Raw genomic sequence first — 17,709 nt, forward strand, 5'->3', positions numbered from 1 at the left:
CTGGCATCTCAGGCCCCGTATTTGTACACTCTTGGTCTGCCAGGCCTGGGACATGCTCCAGGTGGCATCTCCTGAGCAGGGGCAGCAGCCTCTGCTTCATCTCTTTATTCACGCTCATCTGTCCAGTCCAGGCTCCCAGTCATTCCTTATTTTATCAAGATTCATACAGCCTGGGTCTCCATCAGCAGTTCTGGAAAGAAATGCGTCTGTAGAGAACAGGAATGAGGGTGTGTGTCTGTCTGCTGTGGGTCTTCAGGATGGGTCTTCAGGAGTGACAGAGGTCCCATCCCCAACAGTCCCGCATGTGAATGGGGACAGCACTGCAGAGCTCTTGGCCAAGGGGCCATCCTCTTCTCACAGGGGGAGCACAGAGGCCCAGAGGTCAGAAAGGTCCCTGAATCCAGAAAACTCTCCTCCTCGTGATGTCTTCCTAGTTCTCAAACCATTTTTTTTTACACTGTGGTTTTCTAGCCTCTTGTCTACTGACATGAGTGACACTTTCTGTTTTGAGTGGAGTCATTCCGACACTGCTCTTTGGGTCCCTGTGCCATTACAGCATCCCTGCTCCTGTTCTCTGGGGCACACAATGACTCACAGAGCTCTTTCTGGGATAACTGCTCTTTGCATAATTCCCTGACTCCTATAGAAATGTCTGGATCTGTCTGACTGGTGGTGGCGCAGTGGATAGAGAATTGACCTAGGACGCTGAGGTCTCAGGTTCGAAACCCTGAGGTCACCAGCTTGAGTGTGGGATCATCTTCCTGATCCCATGGTTACTAGCTTGAGCAAGGGGTCACCGGATCGGCTAGAGGCAAGTATAAGAAGCAATCAATGAACAACAAATATGCCACAACTATGAGTTGATGCTTCTTATCTCTCTCCCTTCCTATCTGTTTCTCAAAAAAGAAAAAAAAAAGAAATGTCTGGATCTACTGGGGCTAGTCTTGTCTTTGTGGGACATCCCCTCTGTGAATGGCGACCCCACCCTCTCCTATGGACTTGAAAACACTGTCCTCGAACCTCTTAGGGTCTGTGAGGTGGAAGCTGCCACCTGGTGATGCTCCTGTGAGCAGTGCCCAACCCATCACCCACACGACTGTGAGCTCTTCTGATGTGCCTGGTCCTTTGGGCATATTTTCGTTCCCTGCTCAGGGTTGGCCAGGCATGCAGAAGCCCAGCACTGCCAGGCCCTGTGTCAGCCCTCCGTGCTTGTTCTGCAGGGCCTGATGCACTCCAGCGGCCCTGTGGGCCGGCACCGGCAGCTGGTCCTGGTTCTGGAGGGGGAACTCTACCTCATCCCTTTTGCCCTCCTGAAAGGAAGCTCCTCCAATGAGTACCTGTATGAGCGCTTCACCCTCATCGCCATCCCTTCCATCCGTTCCCTCGGCCCGCAGTCCAAGGTAAGGCTCGTGGCAGCCTGTGGGGGCCACACTCTCAGGTTCTTGAGGCATGGTCTTCAGCCAGACTGGCCTATAAATTAATAGGATGTGATATCTTCAAACTGCTCTCTGTACAGTTTGCAGCTGGGTAGAATGACATAAGATCTGTCTGAGGCAGGGGCACAGCCCTCCTGACCCTGACAGTTCTTTGCTGCTTCATGAAGCCACAGTTTGGGTCATTTCTCTGTAAATTTCTTTGCTTTGACATCAGGTTATGAGCTATTCAGAGGCATTAAGCCAGGCATGAGGCCAGACTGAGTACCTGATGAGGCTGACTACCCGCTGTCATGCAGGACCCCAGTGAGGCACTGAGCTACAGCGCCCAGAGGAGGGGCCACAGGCAGCAATGAGCAATGGCAGACCAATAAGATGAGTGTCAGGTGGAAAAGATCCCTACATGCCAAAAAGAACAAAACAAATAAGGTAGCTTTCAGGGGACAGGAAGGGACTTGGGTCTCATTCAGCCAAAAAGTCAGTTTGGGAAGAAACAAACATCTATGAAAACCAAGAGGGTGGCAGTGGGCCATCCTCAGGGTCACAGGTCTCACTGCACAGCCACCCTTGGCTCCACCCACCTGATAAGGCAGCCTGTCAAGCCAACCCTGAATTCTCTTGCCCTTTTCCAAACTCAGAGACCCCAGAACCCTGGCTTCCTTCTGGCCCTTCACAGCCCTGATGCTCCCCACCCACCTGGCCCAGCCACAGGACTGACATTGTCACCAGGCCCTGGACTGCTCCAGCTTCACACTTGAAAATGCCCTCCAGCCACCAGTTGCTCTCAGAGCCCCCTAGACTGCCAGGTGCGGCTTGGTCAGGTGGGTCTCCTGTGGTGGTCTGAAAGTGTCTGCAGGTTAAACCCAGACCCAGGGCGTGAGTGGCCCTCCAAGGGACCTGCCTTGGCTAGTCTCTGCTGACTTTGGTCATTGGCATGGTTTAAACCGGGTCATTTTATCCTTCACAGGGATCTTAGTTTAGGCAATTTTATTGCCAAATCGTACCTTTCTCATCGGACTGAATCAGTTCAAAGTGAAAGAAATTATTTTCTTTTTTTCTTCTGTCCTTGGTTGACTGAATCCCAGATGTGAGCAAGCTGGCCTGGTCGGGCGCTGTCCCACACGGGGCAGGCTCACCGCATCTGCTGCCAGCAGCACCCGGAGGATCAGAGATGACCCTGTTGAGAGAGCTTCATGGTGGTGGCAAGTGGGCTGGCCTGTTTATCAGTGTCACTGGGAGATGGAAGAGTCCTGTCTCCTAACAGGCACCCAACAGGCATTTCTCTTACCCAAAGTTTAAGGCATTGCCAAGAATAGGCACCAATAAGTTACTTTGAAATAATGTGTCATATTTCCTGGAAAGCATCAAAAGGCATCCCAGGAGTGGGAGGGAATTGGAACTTTATTGGACTTCTTTATTCTGACTTTATAATTCAGTATGTTTTTATTTTTCAGCACATAAAGGCAAAGGGAGCTATAATCTTTTCAGTACGCTGTCTCTAAAGGACTTACTTTGGTTCTGTCACCCTACGATCTGACTTGCTTTTTACAGTTTAAACAAAGCCACCCCCAAGACCTGGTTGTCCTGACTCTTCAGGGGGGGGTTTCCCTTTATTTAGGGGTACACAGGGTAGGCCTGCAGGGGTGAGGGATGTGGGGCAGATGGGCACCACAGGCCCTCACTTCCAACATATTCTACTCAATCAGTACCCCTTCCCCAAACCCTCCCAGGGTTTGAAAAACAGGAAGTGTTCTTACTATCCACTCCTGATTATTTTCAAGAGCTTGTCATAGCAGGTGTGATTTTCAGTAAGACATGCACCTGTGTCAAAAAGGTATTGAAAATTAGAAGTGAAGTTATTGGGAGAACAGGTGGAGCCAGGGTAGACGCAGCTCTGACCAGACAGCTGGCTGTCCCTGTGCCCCTGGGAAGCCCGGCCTGTCTGACAATGGTGTGCTTGTTCTCCCTCCCTCCTAGTCTCACTTGAAGAAGACCCCGCCCACCTACTCTGGCTCCACATCCATGGCAGCTGTCATTGGCAACCCGAAGCTCCCGTCAGCGGTGATGGACAGGTGGCTGTGGGGGCCAATGCCATCAGCTGAAGAGGAAGCCTACATGGTGTCGGAGCTGCTGGGCTGCCAACCCCTGGTGGGCAGTGTGGCCACCAAAGAGCGGGTCATGAGTGCCCTGACGCAGGCTGAGTGCGTTCACTTTGCCACCCACATCTCTTGGAAACTGTCGGCCTTGGTCCTCACACCCAGTGTGGATGGCAACCCTGCCAGCAGCAAGAGCTCCTTTGGCCACCCCTACACAATCCCCGAGTCCCTGCGAGTGCAGGATGACGCGAGTGACGGGGAGAGCATTTCGGACTGCCCACCCCTGCAGGAGCTGCTGCTAACGGCCGCCGACGTCCTGGACCTGAGGCTTCCTGTGAAGCTGGTGGTCCTTGGCTCGTCTCAGGAGTCCAACAGCAAAGTCACAGCTGATGGGGTCATCGCACTGACACGGGCCTTCCTGGCTGCTGGTGCACAGTGTGTTCTCGTGTCTCTGTGGCCGGTGCCCGTGGCTGCTTCCAAAATGTTTCTCCATGCCTTCTACTCATCCCTGCTGAACAGCCTGAAAGCCAGCACGGCCCTGGGGGAGGCCATGAAGGTGGTGCAGAGCAGCAAGGCCTTTGCGCACCCCTCCAACTGGGCAGGTAAGAGCCCAAGCTGCCAGCTGGTGCCTCTGGCAGGGGCATTGAGGTCAGTCCTCACAGCCCCTGGGAGGGTGAGGAGAGCAGGCTGGGTACTGGGAAAGGCAGCATGGGCAGGTGCAGGGAGAAAGCCTCCTGGCCAAAGCTTGCCTTCTACCTGGTAGTAAACTGGACCAGGGAGCAGCAGAACAGTTTCTCAGCAGAGTGTTAAGATGTGTTTACTGGTGACCAGTTTTATGGCACCGGGTGAACCATCCCATGACTGTAGGAAAGAGCAGTGTGACAGAAAGACTTGATTTAGTATTCGGAAGACTTGAGTTAGAGCTAGCTCCACATCCAGGGTATGTGACCTGAGGTAGGTTAATAACCCTTTCTGCCCAGTGTTCTCCCTGATAACATAGGAATAATGGTGGCAGTACTGATGATACCTCCCTGTCTGCATTTGAGATGGTTTTTGAGGAGTGGGTTGAATATCTTGTGTGCGTGAGGTATTATTACACATGCTGGAGGGTCAACAGCACATGCTCCTAGTGGGCCTGAGCAGGAGGCAGAGGGCCTGAAGAGAGAATGCTCCCTGTGACAGCTGTTCTCAGGAAGGGGTCAAGCGACTCTGCCTCTCAGCTCCATATGAGGAGCTTCATCCTCATGGTCTCCGTGCCCCCCCCCCCCATGCAGGAGATCATCCTTGATAGACTGTGGTCCAAACCCAGCTTGGGAGCCATTCTCCCACCCAGCCTGGCACTCACGTGGAGTGGCTTTGCTGACACACCTCAAACCTTCAGTCTGTGGAGGTCTTTCAGAATTGGCCCCTCCCCCTCCCAGGACACTCCACCAATGCCATACATCAGTACTGACCCATAAAGCACTGTCTTAAACCTTCAGAAACATTAAGTGTATGATTTACAAACATTTACATTTTGTAAATGCAAAAAAAAAGTATCGTCACGGATATATTTAAAAGTTGGGAACAAAATGGCCTTCAACTTACTCTTCCTCTCAGAATCAGTCCAGTTGACATGTGCTGATACTTTTTTTTTTTTTTTTTGTATTTTTCTGAAGCTGGAAACGGGGAGAGACAGTCAGACAGACTCCCTCATGCGCCCGACCGGGATGCACCCAGCACGCCCACCAGGGGCGACGCTCTGCCCACCAGGGGGCGATGCTCTGCCCCTCTGGGGCGTCGCTCTGCCACAACCAGAGCCACTCTAGCGCCTGGGGCAGAGGCCAAGGAGCCATCCCCAGCGCCCGGGCCATCTTTGCTCCAATGGAGCCTTGGCTGCGGGAGGGGAAGAGAGAGACAGAGAGGAAGAAAGGGAGGGTGGAGAAGCAAATGGGCGCTTCTCCTATGTACCCTGGCCGGGAATCGAACCCGGGTCCCCTGTATGCCAGGCCGATGCTCTACCGCTGAGCCATCCGGCCAGGGCCAACATGTGCTGATATTGTTGGTGTCATTGTCCAAGTTGGATGAGCCCTGGCATGGAGCCATGGTGTCCCCAGGCCCAGTTGGCCAGCAATAGGAGCCTGCGGGGGCAGCCCCAGGTGCAGAGCTGTGCTGTGTGGACGCAGGGCAATGAGCTGTATTATTGATATATAAAAATATTTGTTTATCTCACAAACACAACACAGCTGTAGTTTTTCAGAAGTGTATCCAAAAATCTATGTAGTTTATCCTGTTTCTTCTCGTGGCTGCAGAGAAACATTTAGTTGGTCCAACAGGCCTACTCTTTGGCGGCCTAATCCCACGTGTGGGCAGGCAGGCAGGCAGGCACTGAGAGTCTGTGCCCGGTTCTGTTGCTAAACTGCTTCTGCTGCCAGGAGATGCAAAATCAGAGGCAATGCCAGTGGTGTCCATGCAGCCGTGGAAATATCAGCACAGTGTGTTTTATGTAAGCTCCAGCAATCAGAAGGGGTTTGGGGCGCTGCATGGTCCCAAACTGCAGTGTTCATGGGAGCCCAGCCCTGGGCTTGACTATTTATTCCTGACAGGTCCTCTGCCCCTCTGTGCAGGCCCTTTCCCTGTCTTCCCAGTGTGCTTAGGAATATGGTATTTTTGTCTCTTAGTTTTAGTGACAAAGTCTCACTCTGTTTAGGGGGAAATGATGTTTAATGATGCTATCCTGTAACCCTTAAAAAAAGCCTCGGCTCACTCATTCTTTCCTCCATTGTTTGGGGGCAAATTGGTCTAACATTGCTTGGTGGCTTGAGGAGACTGTACCATCTCCCTACATCAGGCCCTGCTTATAGAAGTGGTGCCGCAGGAAGAGGGACAGCATCCAGGTGGATGTGTGGATCCTTGCAGCCTGACTCTGTCTGCTTGCTCTTACAACTGGAGGAGCACCTCCTCCTGCCCTCTTATCCAGTGGCCCAAGCAGGAGTTGGGCATACCTGCCCCTGGGCATGTACCAGACAGACAGGTTACCGGAAAAACAAAAGCAGATGGGTGGCCAAGCCAGGTAAGGGCCCTAGTGGGCCCAGGACCTCCTTTACCTCTTTGCTTACAACACAGCGGGAAAGCAGAAGGCAGTTCTCTGAGCTACTCTCACTGCAGGACAGTACTGTCTACCTACTGAGCAATTCAGCAGTATTGATTCCTAAAAGGGAGGGGACTGAAGGGTGACAAACTGCCCCGAGTGATTTAGATATGACAGTCCAGCTCCTAGAGCAGCTGTCCCGCCGAGCACCTCTCTTCCTAATGGGGTAACTGAGGCAGAGGTGAGCGAGACCAGCCAGGGCTGGGAGCAGGTGGGGGCCAATGCCTCCCAGCTGCCCAGCTGAGATTACAGTGAGCTCTGAGGTGCCCTTCTGTGCTCTCTACAGGCTTCATGCTCATTGGGAGTGATGTTAAGCTGAACAGTCCCTCCTCGCTCATCGGCCAGGCCCTCACCGAGATCCTACAGCACCCGGAGCATGCCCGGGACGCCCTGCGAGTGCTGCTGCACCTGGTAAGGGGCCCGGGGAGCCCTCACCCAGGCTTCCCCTGAAGCAAAAGCCGGCTGGAAATGCATGTTGTGGGGGTGGCTAAATGGTTTCTGTAGTGCCAGATGGAAGGGACATTGTCTCCAGACATTTGTGGGTCAAGTCAGTTGGTCCAAGTAGTAGGCACAATGTGTGGTGTCATACAGATGGTTGCAGTAGTCACCAAGACCATGGATGGAGGGAGAGCACAGCTGAGTGACTGCAGCCATTTCTGGGCCATGTGGCTTTGGGCATATCACCTTGGCTCTCAGCCTCAATTTCTTCATCTGGAAGTGGGGATCAAACTTTAACTTTTCAGATTATTGCGAGGGTTACAGAGAAGATGAGTAGCTGGCACACAGTAGGGTTCCAGTAGCAGAGAAATGGCATTTTACAGTGACACTGGCCTTCCCCTAAATTCATTTGGAAGAAGACTCCAAGCCTGACCTTGGCCAGTCCTGATCTTTGCAGGACTTGGGTAGGAATACTGACAGAAGCCCCACGACATTGTGTACATATTTCAAAGCAATGAATAAAGGAAACAGTGATATAAAACTTGTTTCACCCTTCCACCTAGATAACCTGAAAGGTTTATAACTTAGAATTCTTAGCCACACTGGAGTTCTGTGCTAGAAGGACCAGCCCGGACGCCCACACCACATACAAGCTCTTTCCAAACCCCTGACAGCTGCTCCAGGGCCACCTCACAGGACAGAGAGGTGCACGAGGCCTCTGTTCGTGCACAGGAGGATACATCAGGGAAGAGATCCTACACAGGCCCTGGGAGTGGCTGGGGTTTTGAGCGGGAAGTTTAGAACCTGGGTGCTCAGTTTACGGTGGGCATGCCCCCTAGGCTGGGCAAACTTATTGCCCTATGGTCAGGGGGGGTGGAAGCACTCTGTGCACTCCTGGTCATAGTTCAGTCAGGTATGTTTCTTAAGTTTAGGGTCGGCCTAAGTAGTTTATCTCGGGCTTGAAAAAAGTATGTGAACACATAAAAATGCTAGAGCCTGAAAACCGACAGCTCTCAAGCCAGCCTTAGGGTAGCCTGGCTGCCTGCTACAGGGTAGGTGTGCTCACATTCTCTGAAAATTGGGAAAACTTGTCTCAACTAATTTTACCTGTGCCTGGAAACTGCAGAGCCCTTAAGCTGTTCAGCACTAGGGCCCTTCTCGGGTTCCTGTCATCCCAACAGCCACCCTCCTTGCAGCAGCAGCCCCCAGGCAGCTTTTCTTAGATAACCAGACTGCTGTTTGTTTGGCTTGCTTCTCCAGGCTAGCCCATGGAGCAAGAGTCAGGCCTCTTAGCTGCTTCCCATTTGTCCTTGAGGCACATTTAAAGGTTTTCTTTCTTGGCTTCATCTTCTGGCGTGACTACAGGGGCCATGGGTAAAGCTTACCACCAGCCCTTAACTCTTCCTAATTACCCTGGGTGCCCCCTGACCCTGTGTGCAGTGTCTCTCTAAGGCCCTGCCTGCCCGATGAACAGCCAGCTGGCTGGTCGTCTGGCAACACTCATGTCTTCTTGCCTGTGATGGTAGCCACAGCATCAGGATTTTACTGTGAGAAAGTAGCAGGTGACATCTTGGAACAACTCTTCTGTCCGTCCAGTGATGGCACACGTGCTCCAGGGCATGCGCTATCTCTGGACGGACTGAGGTTCTCTAGAGAGAAGCTGCCCGGGGAAGGCCTGGGGTTGTTGGCAGTGCTATGGAGCGCTAGCGGGGAGAATTTACTGTAGTAGTGATGTGATGGATACAGCCCACCTGTCCCAGGCACCATTCTGGGGGAGGGGGTACTTGAGCATGGAGGAGGAGGTTCAGGTTCCCTAGGCCAGTGTTGCGGGGTGAATGGTGACTTGAAGGTACAGGAAGGGCCCTGCCAGCCAAGGCCCCGGTATGGGCACTGCCTGGTAAATGGGGCAGGGGGTAGGGGTCCTGAGGGTTATCCCATAGTGAGGAGCCATTACTTCGTTTGGGCAGGCCCCTGACCCGAGCCTGGCTTTCACACGAATCATTTTAGGGTCTGTGGAGGAGAGTCTGCAGTAGGAGGAGGGGTGAGGGGCGGGAAAGAATTCTTCCGCATTGCACCAGCCCTTGCTGGCTCTGATTATACATCCTTTCCCTCTGCATCCTCTCGTGCCAAGCAGCCAGGCCACTGCTGCACTCTGCTGCTCTGGCTTCACACACTCGGAGCGGAGCCAGGGCTGGCCCCTGAGCAGAGCGGCGCCTCACTCTCCCTTCCCCTTCCAGGTGGAGAAGTCCCTGCAGCGCATTCAGAACGGGCAGCGCAATGCCATGTACACATCACAGCAGAGTGTGGAGAACAAAGTGGGTGGCATCCCCGGCTGGCAGGCCCTCCTCACCGCCGTGGGCTTCCGACTGGACCCCCCAGCCAGTGGCCTGCCAGCAGCCGTCTTCTTCCCAACTTCCGACCCAGGCGACCGCCTCCAGCAGTGCAGCAGTACCATCCAATCCCTGCTGGGTGAGCCTCAGGCAGGGTGGGCCTGGGAGCCATGACAGCATGGGCAGAGGGGCTGGGGAGTGCCTCTGCACTCCCGAGGATGCTGGATCTCAGAGCTGGGAAGGAGAGTGCCCTGAGAAACAGCAGCATCCCAGACTTCTGATGTGGAGGAAACCAGTGCTCTTGACTTGATTTTTCCATCTGTAGTGGCAAGGCAGTCCGCCCAGCAGGGTGCTGCCCTGGCTCTGCCTCTTCCTGGGTTACCTGAGGTAATGTTGGGCAAACAGCAGCTGCTATTAATATTTAATCAGCAGCTTCGGATCTGACAGGGATCTGCAGCCTACCCATGGTGAAACTAAAGGGTGATGCTGCCTGAGTGACAGAGACAGCATCCTGGGAATGTGGTCATGCACCTGGAGGACTGCAGGCTCGGGACTGGCACCTGCCCCCACCTGCCTTTCTTAGAGACCATTCTCTCCTTATTCAGAAGTGGACGTCTAGGTGTGGCTGTCTTGAAGTCCACCAATGCTGAGCATTTGGGGTTCTTTCCCACCAGGAAGGCAAGGACTGTGGGTGCAGAGATCCCTCTGGATAACACCCATCTCCTCCTCCTCGGTTTAGGTCTTCCCAACCCTGCCCTCCAAGCCCTCTGCAAACTCATCACTGCCTCGGAGACGGGCGAGCAGCTCATCAGCCGGGTAAGTCAAGCCAGGACAGCCAAGCCCCGGCCTGAGGGCTGTGCCGAGTTGGAAAGAGAGTGATTTGGCCCTAAGTAGGAGCTTGCACATAATGCAGTCCGTGATTTTTTCAGACTATGTGATTAGAAGGAAAAGGCAAAAGCTGCGAGTGAGAGAACAGCCCTCCCCAGCTAGGCAAGGAAGAGTGCCGAGTCCCAAGAGCGTCAGGGCCTTCAGAGGAAACTTCTGGGGCTGCTGTCACCTGTAGTCTCGGGGCATCTCCTGAACTCTCCTCTTAGTGGCCTTCTGCACCTGTCTTCCCCGCCAGCCCATTTTTCCTGCTGACTGATGGTGTTCAACATTAGGCATAGGACCAGCCCAGCTCCAGGGTTCCCAGTACTTATACTCAGATCAGAGTATGAATGCCACTAGAAACAGAATAGCCACTAAAGCACAGCAGTGACCACACTCTATTTCAAGATAGCACTTAGTAAGTTTTTAATATGCTATCTTTTAAGAAAATATAGATCTACATAATTCAGGTATTTGGAGGATTCTAACTCCCAGCACCATTAAGCCCTTCCCAACTGGCCTCAGAGCTTCTGATCTTCCTACTGGCCAGTGAGAGTCTGGCACAAGGCCCAGGGTGATAGCTATGTGTGGAAAGGCTTCTAGAGGGTGGAGCAACCCCTGAAGAGCACAGAGCAATTTTCTCTGATCATCGTGAGTATAATAATTTGAAAAATCAATATACATTATTATATATTTATCAGCAGGTATCATTTTTCCCCTATTGATAGAGGAAGAGAGAAAGAGAGAAGCATCAACTTGTTCCATTTAATTGTTCACTTACTGATTGCTTCTCATATGTGCCCTGACTGGGGATCAAACCTGTGACCATGGTATGCTGCAATGATGCTTTATTCACTGAACCACCAAGCCAGGACCATCAGCAGATACCATTCTAAGCAGAAATACTTCTATGGAAATCAAGCTCCTACATATAGGACTAACCTCTGAAAATCTGAGTGGCACCTGGAGCCTCCATGTACCTGGGTTGTTTCCACACTGGATTTGAACATAGCTCAGTGATCTGGCTCCTTTGTTAAGTTCCTACTCATTTTGTAATAAGTGTGTTACATCTGCTTTTGAGTAGAATCGGGAAGACACTTCTGGAATGTTGCATATTAAAACAAACCCAGGTGGGCTAGAAGCCTGTGCTCTACAAAAAGAAGTTAGAATTATACTTGCAGGGCAAGACTAAGGGGCTAAAAACAGGCTGCTTAATTTCTTGCTTTTGTTGGCAGCACAGGGACTTCCCACCTGATAGCCTCCTGCCTGGCCCCAAGGAAGTGTCCTGGGTTGTTCACTGCAGCTGGTGGTGGGTGGACATTTCCTGAGTCACTCTGGAACTGTGGACTTTGGTTTACAGTGTCCTATTCAGATCCGCTGTGCCCCTCTTCCCCACCTGAATCTGGCCTGCCCTGCTCTTCTCCTGGCAAAAAAGGGCAGGATCTGGTTGACCCTGACCCTGAGCCCCTTGACCCTGAGTGCTTCTGGCCTGGGTGTGCCTGTTCATTTTCCTGTGTGTCCCTGCTGACTCTTGCTCCTCTCCCCTCCCGGTCAGAGCCGCGGGCCTGGTGTGGCGCTTCCTAAAGCAGTGATCAGCTCGTGTTGCATAACAACCTGTGCTTGAGTCTAAACTGTCTTCTCTCTCTCTCTTTCTTTCTTTTTCTTATAATCTGCTGGCCGAAGGCTGTTAAAAATATGGTTGGAATGGTGAGTACTACTTTAAGTAGCAACTGTTGTCAGGTGAGCCCCTCAACCTACCCATCCCCAAAGTCCCCTTGGCATGCTCTGAGCTTAGGGCACACGCGCTGTGCCGTCTCTCAGAGTCGCATGCACATGCCAACGCATGCTCGGGCTGCGGTGACCAACGCCGCTGGCTCAGGCGGTCCCTCCCCTTCCTCTGCTCTGGCTCCCCCTTTCCTGTTCCACCCTCTTGTGTTCTTGATTTGACCTTTCAGTTCCATCAGAACAGCAGGGGCAGAAGCAGGTTTAAGTGAGCGATACTGCGTGCACCCAGATAAGACCCTTGAGTAGTGTCCATAGTCAGGAAATCTGAAACACCACTTCAGTGGGTTCTGTGGGTTAACACACATAAGGTCATTAGTAACGACCATAACAGGTGACACAGTAACTTAGGGACAAATCCTAGGCGGGCCGGAGGGGAGAGATGTTGGGAAGAAGTGAGAGCTCATGCTGTGCCCCTTACTCAGCTCCACCAGGTGCTGGTCCAGCTGCAGGCCTGTGAGAAGGAGCAGGACTTTTCATCGGCTCCCATTCAAGTCTCCATCAGTGTCCAGCTGTGGCGGCTCCCAGGCTGTCACGAATTCCTGGCGGCTCTAGGTAGGACAGACTTAATTGGTTTCTTTAGTTCCATTTTTTTTTTTAAAGTATTTTTCTCCTAATTTCTTTTGGTAAAATCTTAGGGGTTTTTTAATCTTCTTAGATATTTTATTACTCAAAAACAGTTCAAGGTTCCAGTGCTTTAGTATAATTCCCAAATGGCCCCCTCTATTATGATTTCATAGCTGTCATTTATAGTCATTTTAATATGAATCTGCTAGATTCAGTGTTGTTGGGAGTCAGACTGTGATTAAAAGCTGAAGAATCATAAAACAACGGTTTTAATGTTTTATATCACTGTCTCCTGGAAACTGGCAGGAAAATATACTATTGAAACCACCTTAGATTTGAGTGTGGGGACCCAGAACTGCATGTACCAGGATCCCTGTTCAGCCCAGGACACTCGTGTTTCCTTTTCCAACACTGTACTCTGCTGAGGCCGCTCCTGAGGTCACTGCACGAGAGCCCATAGCCACACTCCTACTGCTCCACCTAAGTGTCCATGTGACTTGATTGGGAGCCATTTACACCATAGCTTTTTTTTTTTTTTTTTTTTTTAAGAATGTTTGCCCTAACAAGACAGTTTCTTTAAAAGTTTTTTTGTTGCCCTGGCCGGTTGGCTCAGCGGTAGAGCATCGGCCTAGCGTGTGGAGGACCCGGGTTCGATTCCCGGCCAGGGCACACAGGAGAAGCGCCCATTTGCTTCTCCACCCCTCCGCCGCACTTTCCTCTCTGTCTCTCTCTTCCCCTCCCGCAGCCAAGGCTCCATTGGAGCAAAGATGGCCCGGGTGCTGGGGATGGGTCTGTGGCCTCTGCCTCAGGCGCTAGAGTGGCTCTGGTCGCAACATGGCGACGCCCAGGATGGGCAGAGCATCGCCCCCTGGTGGGCAGAGCGTCGCCCCTGGTGGGCGTGCCGGGTGGATCCCGGTCGGGCGCATGCGGGAGTCTGTCTGACTGTCTCTCCCTGTTTCCAGCTTCAGAAAAATGAAAAAAAAAAAAGTTTTTTTGTTTGTTTGTTGTTTTTTTTTTTTTGTGGCAGAGAAAGTCAGAGAGAGGGACAGATAGACGGGAAGGGAGAGAGATGAGAAACATCAATTCCTCATTGCAGCTCCTTAGTTGTTCATTGATTGCCCTCTTATATGTGCCTTGACCGGGGGGCTACAGCAGACCGAGTAACCCCCTGCTCGAGCCAGCAACCTTGGGCTTAAGCTGGTGAGCCTTGCTCAAACCAGATGAGCCTGCGCTCAAGCTGGCGACCTTGGGGTCTCGAACCTGGGTCCTCTACATCCCAGTCTGATGCTCCATCCACTGTGTCACCGCCTGGTCAGGCCTACACCATAGCTTTTTAAAAGCACTTGTTATGTGCCAGGCATGTTCTTCTGGGCACTGGGGATGCAGCAATGAGCAAAGGACAAAAGGCTCCGCTCTCTTAGTTTTCATTCTAGTGGGGAAGACAGACAGTTAAGTATCTAATCTAAGGGAGGCACCTTCTAAGGTATGGTGCACTGTGACAGAAAAAATTATCAGGGTCCTAGCGATTGGCCTGGCGCGGGGGGCAGGAGGGGCAAATCCAGTTGCCAAGAGGCCATGACGAGGCCTTTGGTTTTGAACCTGAGAATGTGGGGAGTGTTTGTGGGATCACACAGCCTGAATTCACTGTTACAGGGACCAGCCATCCAACATGGCAGGGCAGCAAAAGTTCAGAGGAAGGAAACCTTAAAAAAAGGTTTCTTCTTCTGCCTGTGATGCCCTGACACTCAGTACTGAGCTGCCTTTTCTAGCCCACATTGTAGCTGACTGTTCGCAGCCCACCTCAACTTAGGGCTGGCTCCATTTGTTTTTGAAGGTAAAAAGAGAAGCTCAGCGCTCCCTCTGCCACACCCTGTGAACAGACACTTTGATGTCCTTTGTGATTTGTACTATTTGTTTTTCTGAGTATTTTAAGCAATCATCTTGGTGTAAGCACAGTAAATATATGCCTAAATAAATGTAGTCAGTAGCAAATGCGGCACGAGTGAGAGAGGCCAGGTCGAGACCCAGGATGGCTCTCTCCCCACTTCTGTGACAGGTGGTAGGGCTAGTCTGGGGGCAGTGATGCAGGGGAGGTAAGAAGACGGAGCAAGACCTTCCTCTAGAGAGTTAAGGCTCTTCCTCACACAGGACCTAAGCCTCCCTAGGGTGTGTGCGTGTGGAGCCAGCCTCCTTACCTTTGCCAGGTATACTCGTGGCTCTCTGGTCCTGGGGTTGTGGGTGATTTTCATTGACGTTCCTCTACTTCTCCGTACTTCTCAAATCCTGCCGCTACTCCAGGGGTGACTTGGTATACACATATTTCTAATTTTCAAATCCTCTGAATGGAGACTGGGGGTGGAGAGGGAGATAAGAGTCTCCACAGGCCGGGCATCTGGAGAAGTGGCTCCCTCACTCCGAGGGCACCAAGGCTCAGAGATGCCCCATCTAGCCCTCCACATCAAGCATGTGCTGTCACAACCTGTCACAGGATTGGCAGTCATTTAGGGGACTCTGTTCTAGTGGAGCAACCAATTTACATAATTCTGGTAAAAGTAGAGGTTTCTAACTGCAACATCACATTTATATTTATTTGCTTTTAAATGCCGAGTTCACCGAGATCTCCCTGTTGCTTTCAGGGGTGGTTTGTTTATGATCCAGAGAGGAAACAGTGTCCCATAGCAACCAGAACGCGGAGAGTCTGCTTGAGTAAACCTCCTTCCCAAAGGAACGGCAGTCTCACATCAGTATCAGGATCCTTAAGTAAGAATGAAATTAGAGACGCAGACAGATTTCCCCCTCAGTAAATACTCTCCCTCATGAAATCCCTGAAAACAACAAGAGTCCTGTCACTGGAACGTTGTGTGATCAGAGGAGGGACAGCCAGGTATCACCCGTGCCTGGCTCAGGCCTTCAGCACCAAGTGTTCCCATAGCTTCAAGCAGAGCTCCAAGGTCTGTTGAGGAGCTGAGTGAAGGTTTCAGTGCTAAAGGCTCTTCAGACCCCAATTCTTGCTTGGCATTGCCTTTCTGGTGATGCAGCTCTTGGTCACAGCATGTCTGGCTTCTTTCTTGGGGGATGTCCTGGGTGCCTCTGCACCGCCTCTTAAGTCTACGTGCCATGGCAACCGCTCATTAGCCAGCCTCATGCTCAGGAGGCTCGCGCCCTTTGCTGTGTCTGCTCCAAGTCTTAGTAGAACTCTTAGATTTGGGGAGCAGCCCCTCTGGGCTTTGGCAGGGTGGAGTCCCTGCAGGGTGATCCAGCCAAGATGGCAGATTCTCCACCATCGCAGAGAACTTATTCTAAGCCCTCAGTGGCGGACGCTGACCAGGTAGGAAGATAATGTCCTTGCCCTTGAGAAGCTTCCACCTTCCCATGCACTGACTTTTAATATTGGATGCAATGTTGAGGGGCGTGGCCAATTTTTGTCCTGGATAGACTCCTTTAAGCAAATTGTTCTGCAAAAGAATGGAGAAAACAAATGTTAATGAACCTTACTAATTGGTAAGGTGACCAACTTTTTTACAATGAAGAGGAGGACAAAAATAAATTGAAGAAAACAGTATCGTAAATAAAAAACATTTTATTCATTGCAACAATAATATACTATAATAGGCCCTGGCCGGTTGGCTCAGCGGTAGAGCGTCGGCCTGGCGTGCGGGGGACCTGGGTTCGATTCCTGGCCAGGGCACATAGGAGAAGCACCCATTTGCTTCTCCACCCCCACCCCCTCCTTCCTCTCTGTCTCTCTCTTCCCCTCCCGCAGCCAAGGCTCCATTGGAGCAAAGATGGCCCGGGCACTGGGGATGGCTCCTTGGCCTCTGCCCCAGGCGCTAGAGTGGCTCTGGTCGCGGCAGAGCGACACCCCGGAGGGGCAGAGCATCGCCCCCTGGTAGGCAGAGCCTCACCCCTGGTGGGCATGCCGGGTGGATCCTGGTCGGGCGCATGCGGGAGTCTGACTGTCTCTCCCCGTTTCCAGCTTCAGAAAAGTAAAAAAAAAAAAATATATATATATATATATATATATATATATATACACTATAATATGATAAATGCATAATAAAAACATAATATTTTATATTGTAATTATGCTTACATGCCTATTAATTTTTAATAATTGTAAGAAAAAAGTATTCATTTAGATACAAATACGTCACACCCAATGGATCGACTTTGCATCAATCGAATACGGACATTTACAGATTAGTCTTCCAATATCAAAAAGAAGGACATGTTAGGAGGACACTTTTTGAGGGAGGATGGAACTTACAAAAGAAGGACTGTCCTCCCTCAAGGAGGACGATTTAGTCACCTTATAATTGGGACCCTCGGCTTTCAAGACTGCAGTTCAGGCAGGAAGCAGCCAGTGCTCTGAAGGGACAGAAAGGAGCCCCAGTCAGGGCATTTGCTGCGGGGCCTGCAGGGGTTCCCATGACACTTTGAGGAGCCCTCCAGCTCTCATCCTTTTCAGGATATGAAATCTTCCCCAAGGAAGCAGATGTTTATATTCTTTGTTCCTCTAGGTTTTGATCTCTGTGAAGTTGGTCAGGAGGAAGTAATCCTGAAAACCGGGAAACAAGCCAATCGAAGAACCATGCACTTTGCACTCCAGTCCCTGCTCGCCCTTTTTGGTAAGAGCTCTGCCCAGTGCCCCTGCAGGCAGACACCAGCACACCTAGTAATATTTTGGGAAGGGGAAAGAAACGTGAAGGACTGTTTTTTGTGTATGTGTTAGGGAGTGTTCAAGAGCAGTAAATAAAACTCCCTGCTGTCATGGAACTTACAGTTCACACACCTGCGTGTATGAGATGAGATGCTATGAAGGAAACAAGCAGACTGCATGGGACTAGGCAGTGAAGGTGGCTGCAGAGCAGACAGACAGGGGTTGGTACCCAGGTTGTTTGGGCTCGGGAGGCAGTTTTCAAGACTGGAGGGAGCGCCTGTCTGTCTGACCTTCTCTTGAGCGCCAAGCAGCTGCAGCTTGAAGACGAAACGTTGGTTCGGATGGTAGCCATGGTGTGAAAGCAGAACAGGACCTGCTGAAGGATGTATATTAGAAAGGGAGGATC

The 17,709-nt window shown here is 51.5% G+C and overlaps 1 protein-coding gene and 1 long non-coding RNA gene across 5 annotated transcripts in view; one reads left to right on the forward strand and one right to left on the reverse strand.

The window, feature by feature from the left end:
- Positions 1 to 17,709, forward strand: part of TTC28 (tetratricopeptide repeat domain 28) — a 698,236-nt gene that overhangs the window by 677,475 nt on the left and 3,052 nt on the right. For 2 of the 3 annotated variants that reach the window (XM_066260240.1, XM_066260242.1), the window contains 8 exons: positions 1,221 to 1,400; positions 3,411 to 4,131; positions 6,946 to 7,070; positions 9,335 to 9,566; positions 10,167 to 10,243; positions 11,978 to 12,001; positions 12,502 to 12,631; positions 17,164 to 17,271. In XM_066260240.1, coding sequence (XP_066116337.1) covers positions 1,221 to 1,400; positions 3,411 to 4,131; positions 6,946 to 7,070; positions 9,335 to 9,566; positions 10,167 to 10,243; positions 11,978 to 12,001; positions 12,502 to 12,631; positions 17,164 to 17,271 — 1,597 coding nt within the window. The remainder of the gene's footprint in view (positions 1 to 1,220; positions 1,401 to 3,410; positions 4,132 to 6,945; positions 7,071 to 9,334; positions 9,567 to 10,166; positions 10,244 to 11,977; positions 12,002 to 12,501; positions 12,632 to 17,163; positions 17,272 to 17,709) is intronic. The other variant, XM_066260241.1, reaches the window with a different exon arrangement.
- The window catches only part of LOC136325605 (uncharacterized), a 42,364-nt gene continuing 37,146 nt past the window's right edge, over positions 12,492 to 17,709 (reverse strand). The window contains exons 4-6 of one of the 2 annotated variants that reach the window (XR_010729284.1): positions 17,436 to 17,676; positions 14,839 to 16,098; positions 12,492 to 12,627 (exon numbers count right to left, since the gene is read on the reverse strand). This is a non-coding gene — a long non-coding RNA (uncharacterized lncRNA). Of the gene's footprint in view, positions 12,628 to 14,838; positions 16,099 to 17,435; positions 17,680 to 17,709 lie in introns of both variants that reach the window. The other variant, XR_010729283.1, reaches the window with a different exon arrangement.

This window comes from Saccopteryx bilineata, chromosome 2 (genome assembly GCF_036850765.1).
Source record: "Saccopteryx bilineata isolate mSacBil1 chromosome 2, mSacBil1_pri_phased_curated, whole genome shotgun sequence".
Classification (NCBI taxonomy): domain Eukaryota; kingdom Metazoa; phylum Chordata; class Mammalia; order Chiroptera; family Emballonuridae; genus Saccopteryx; species Saccopteryx bilineata.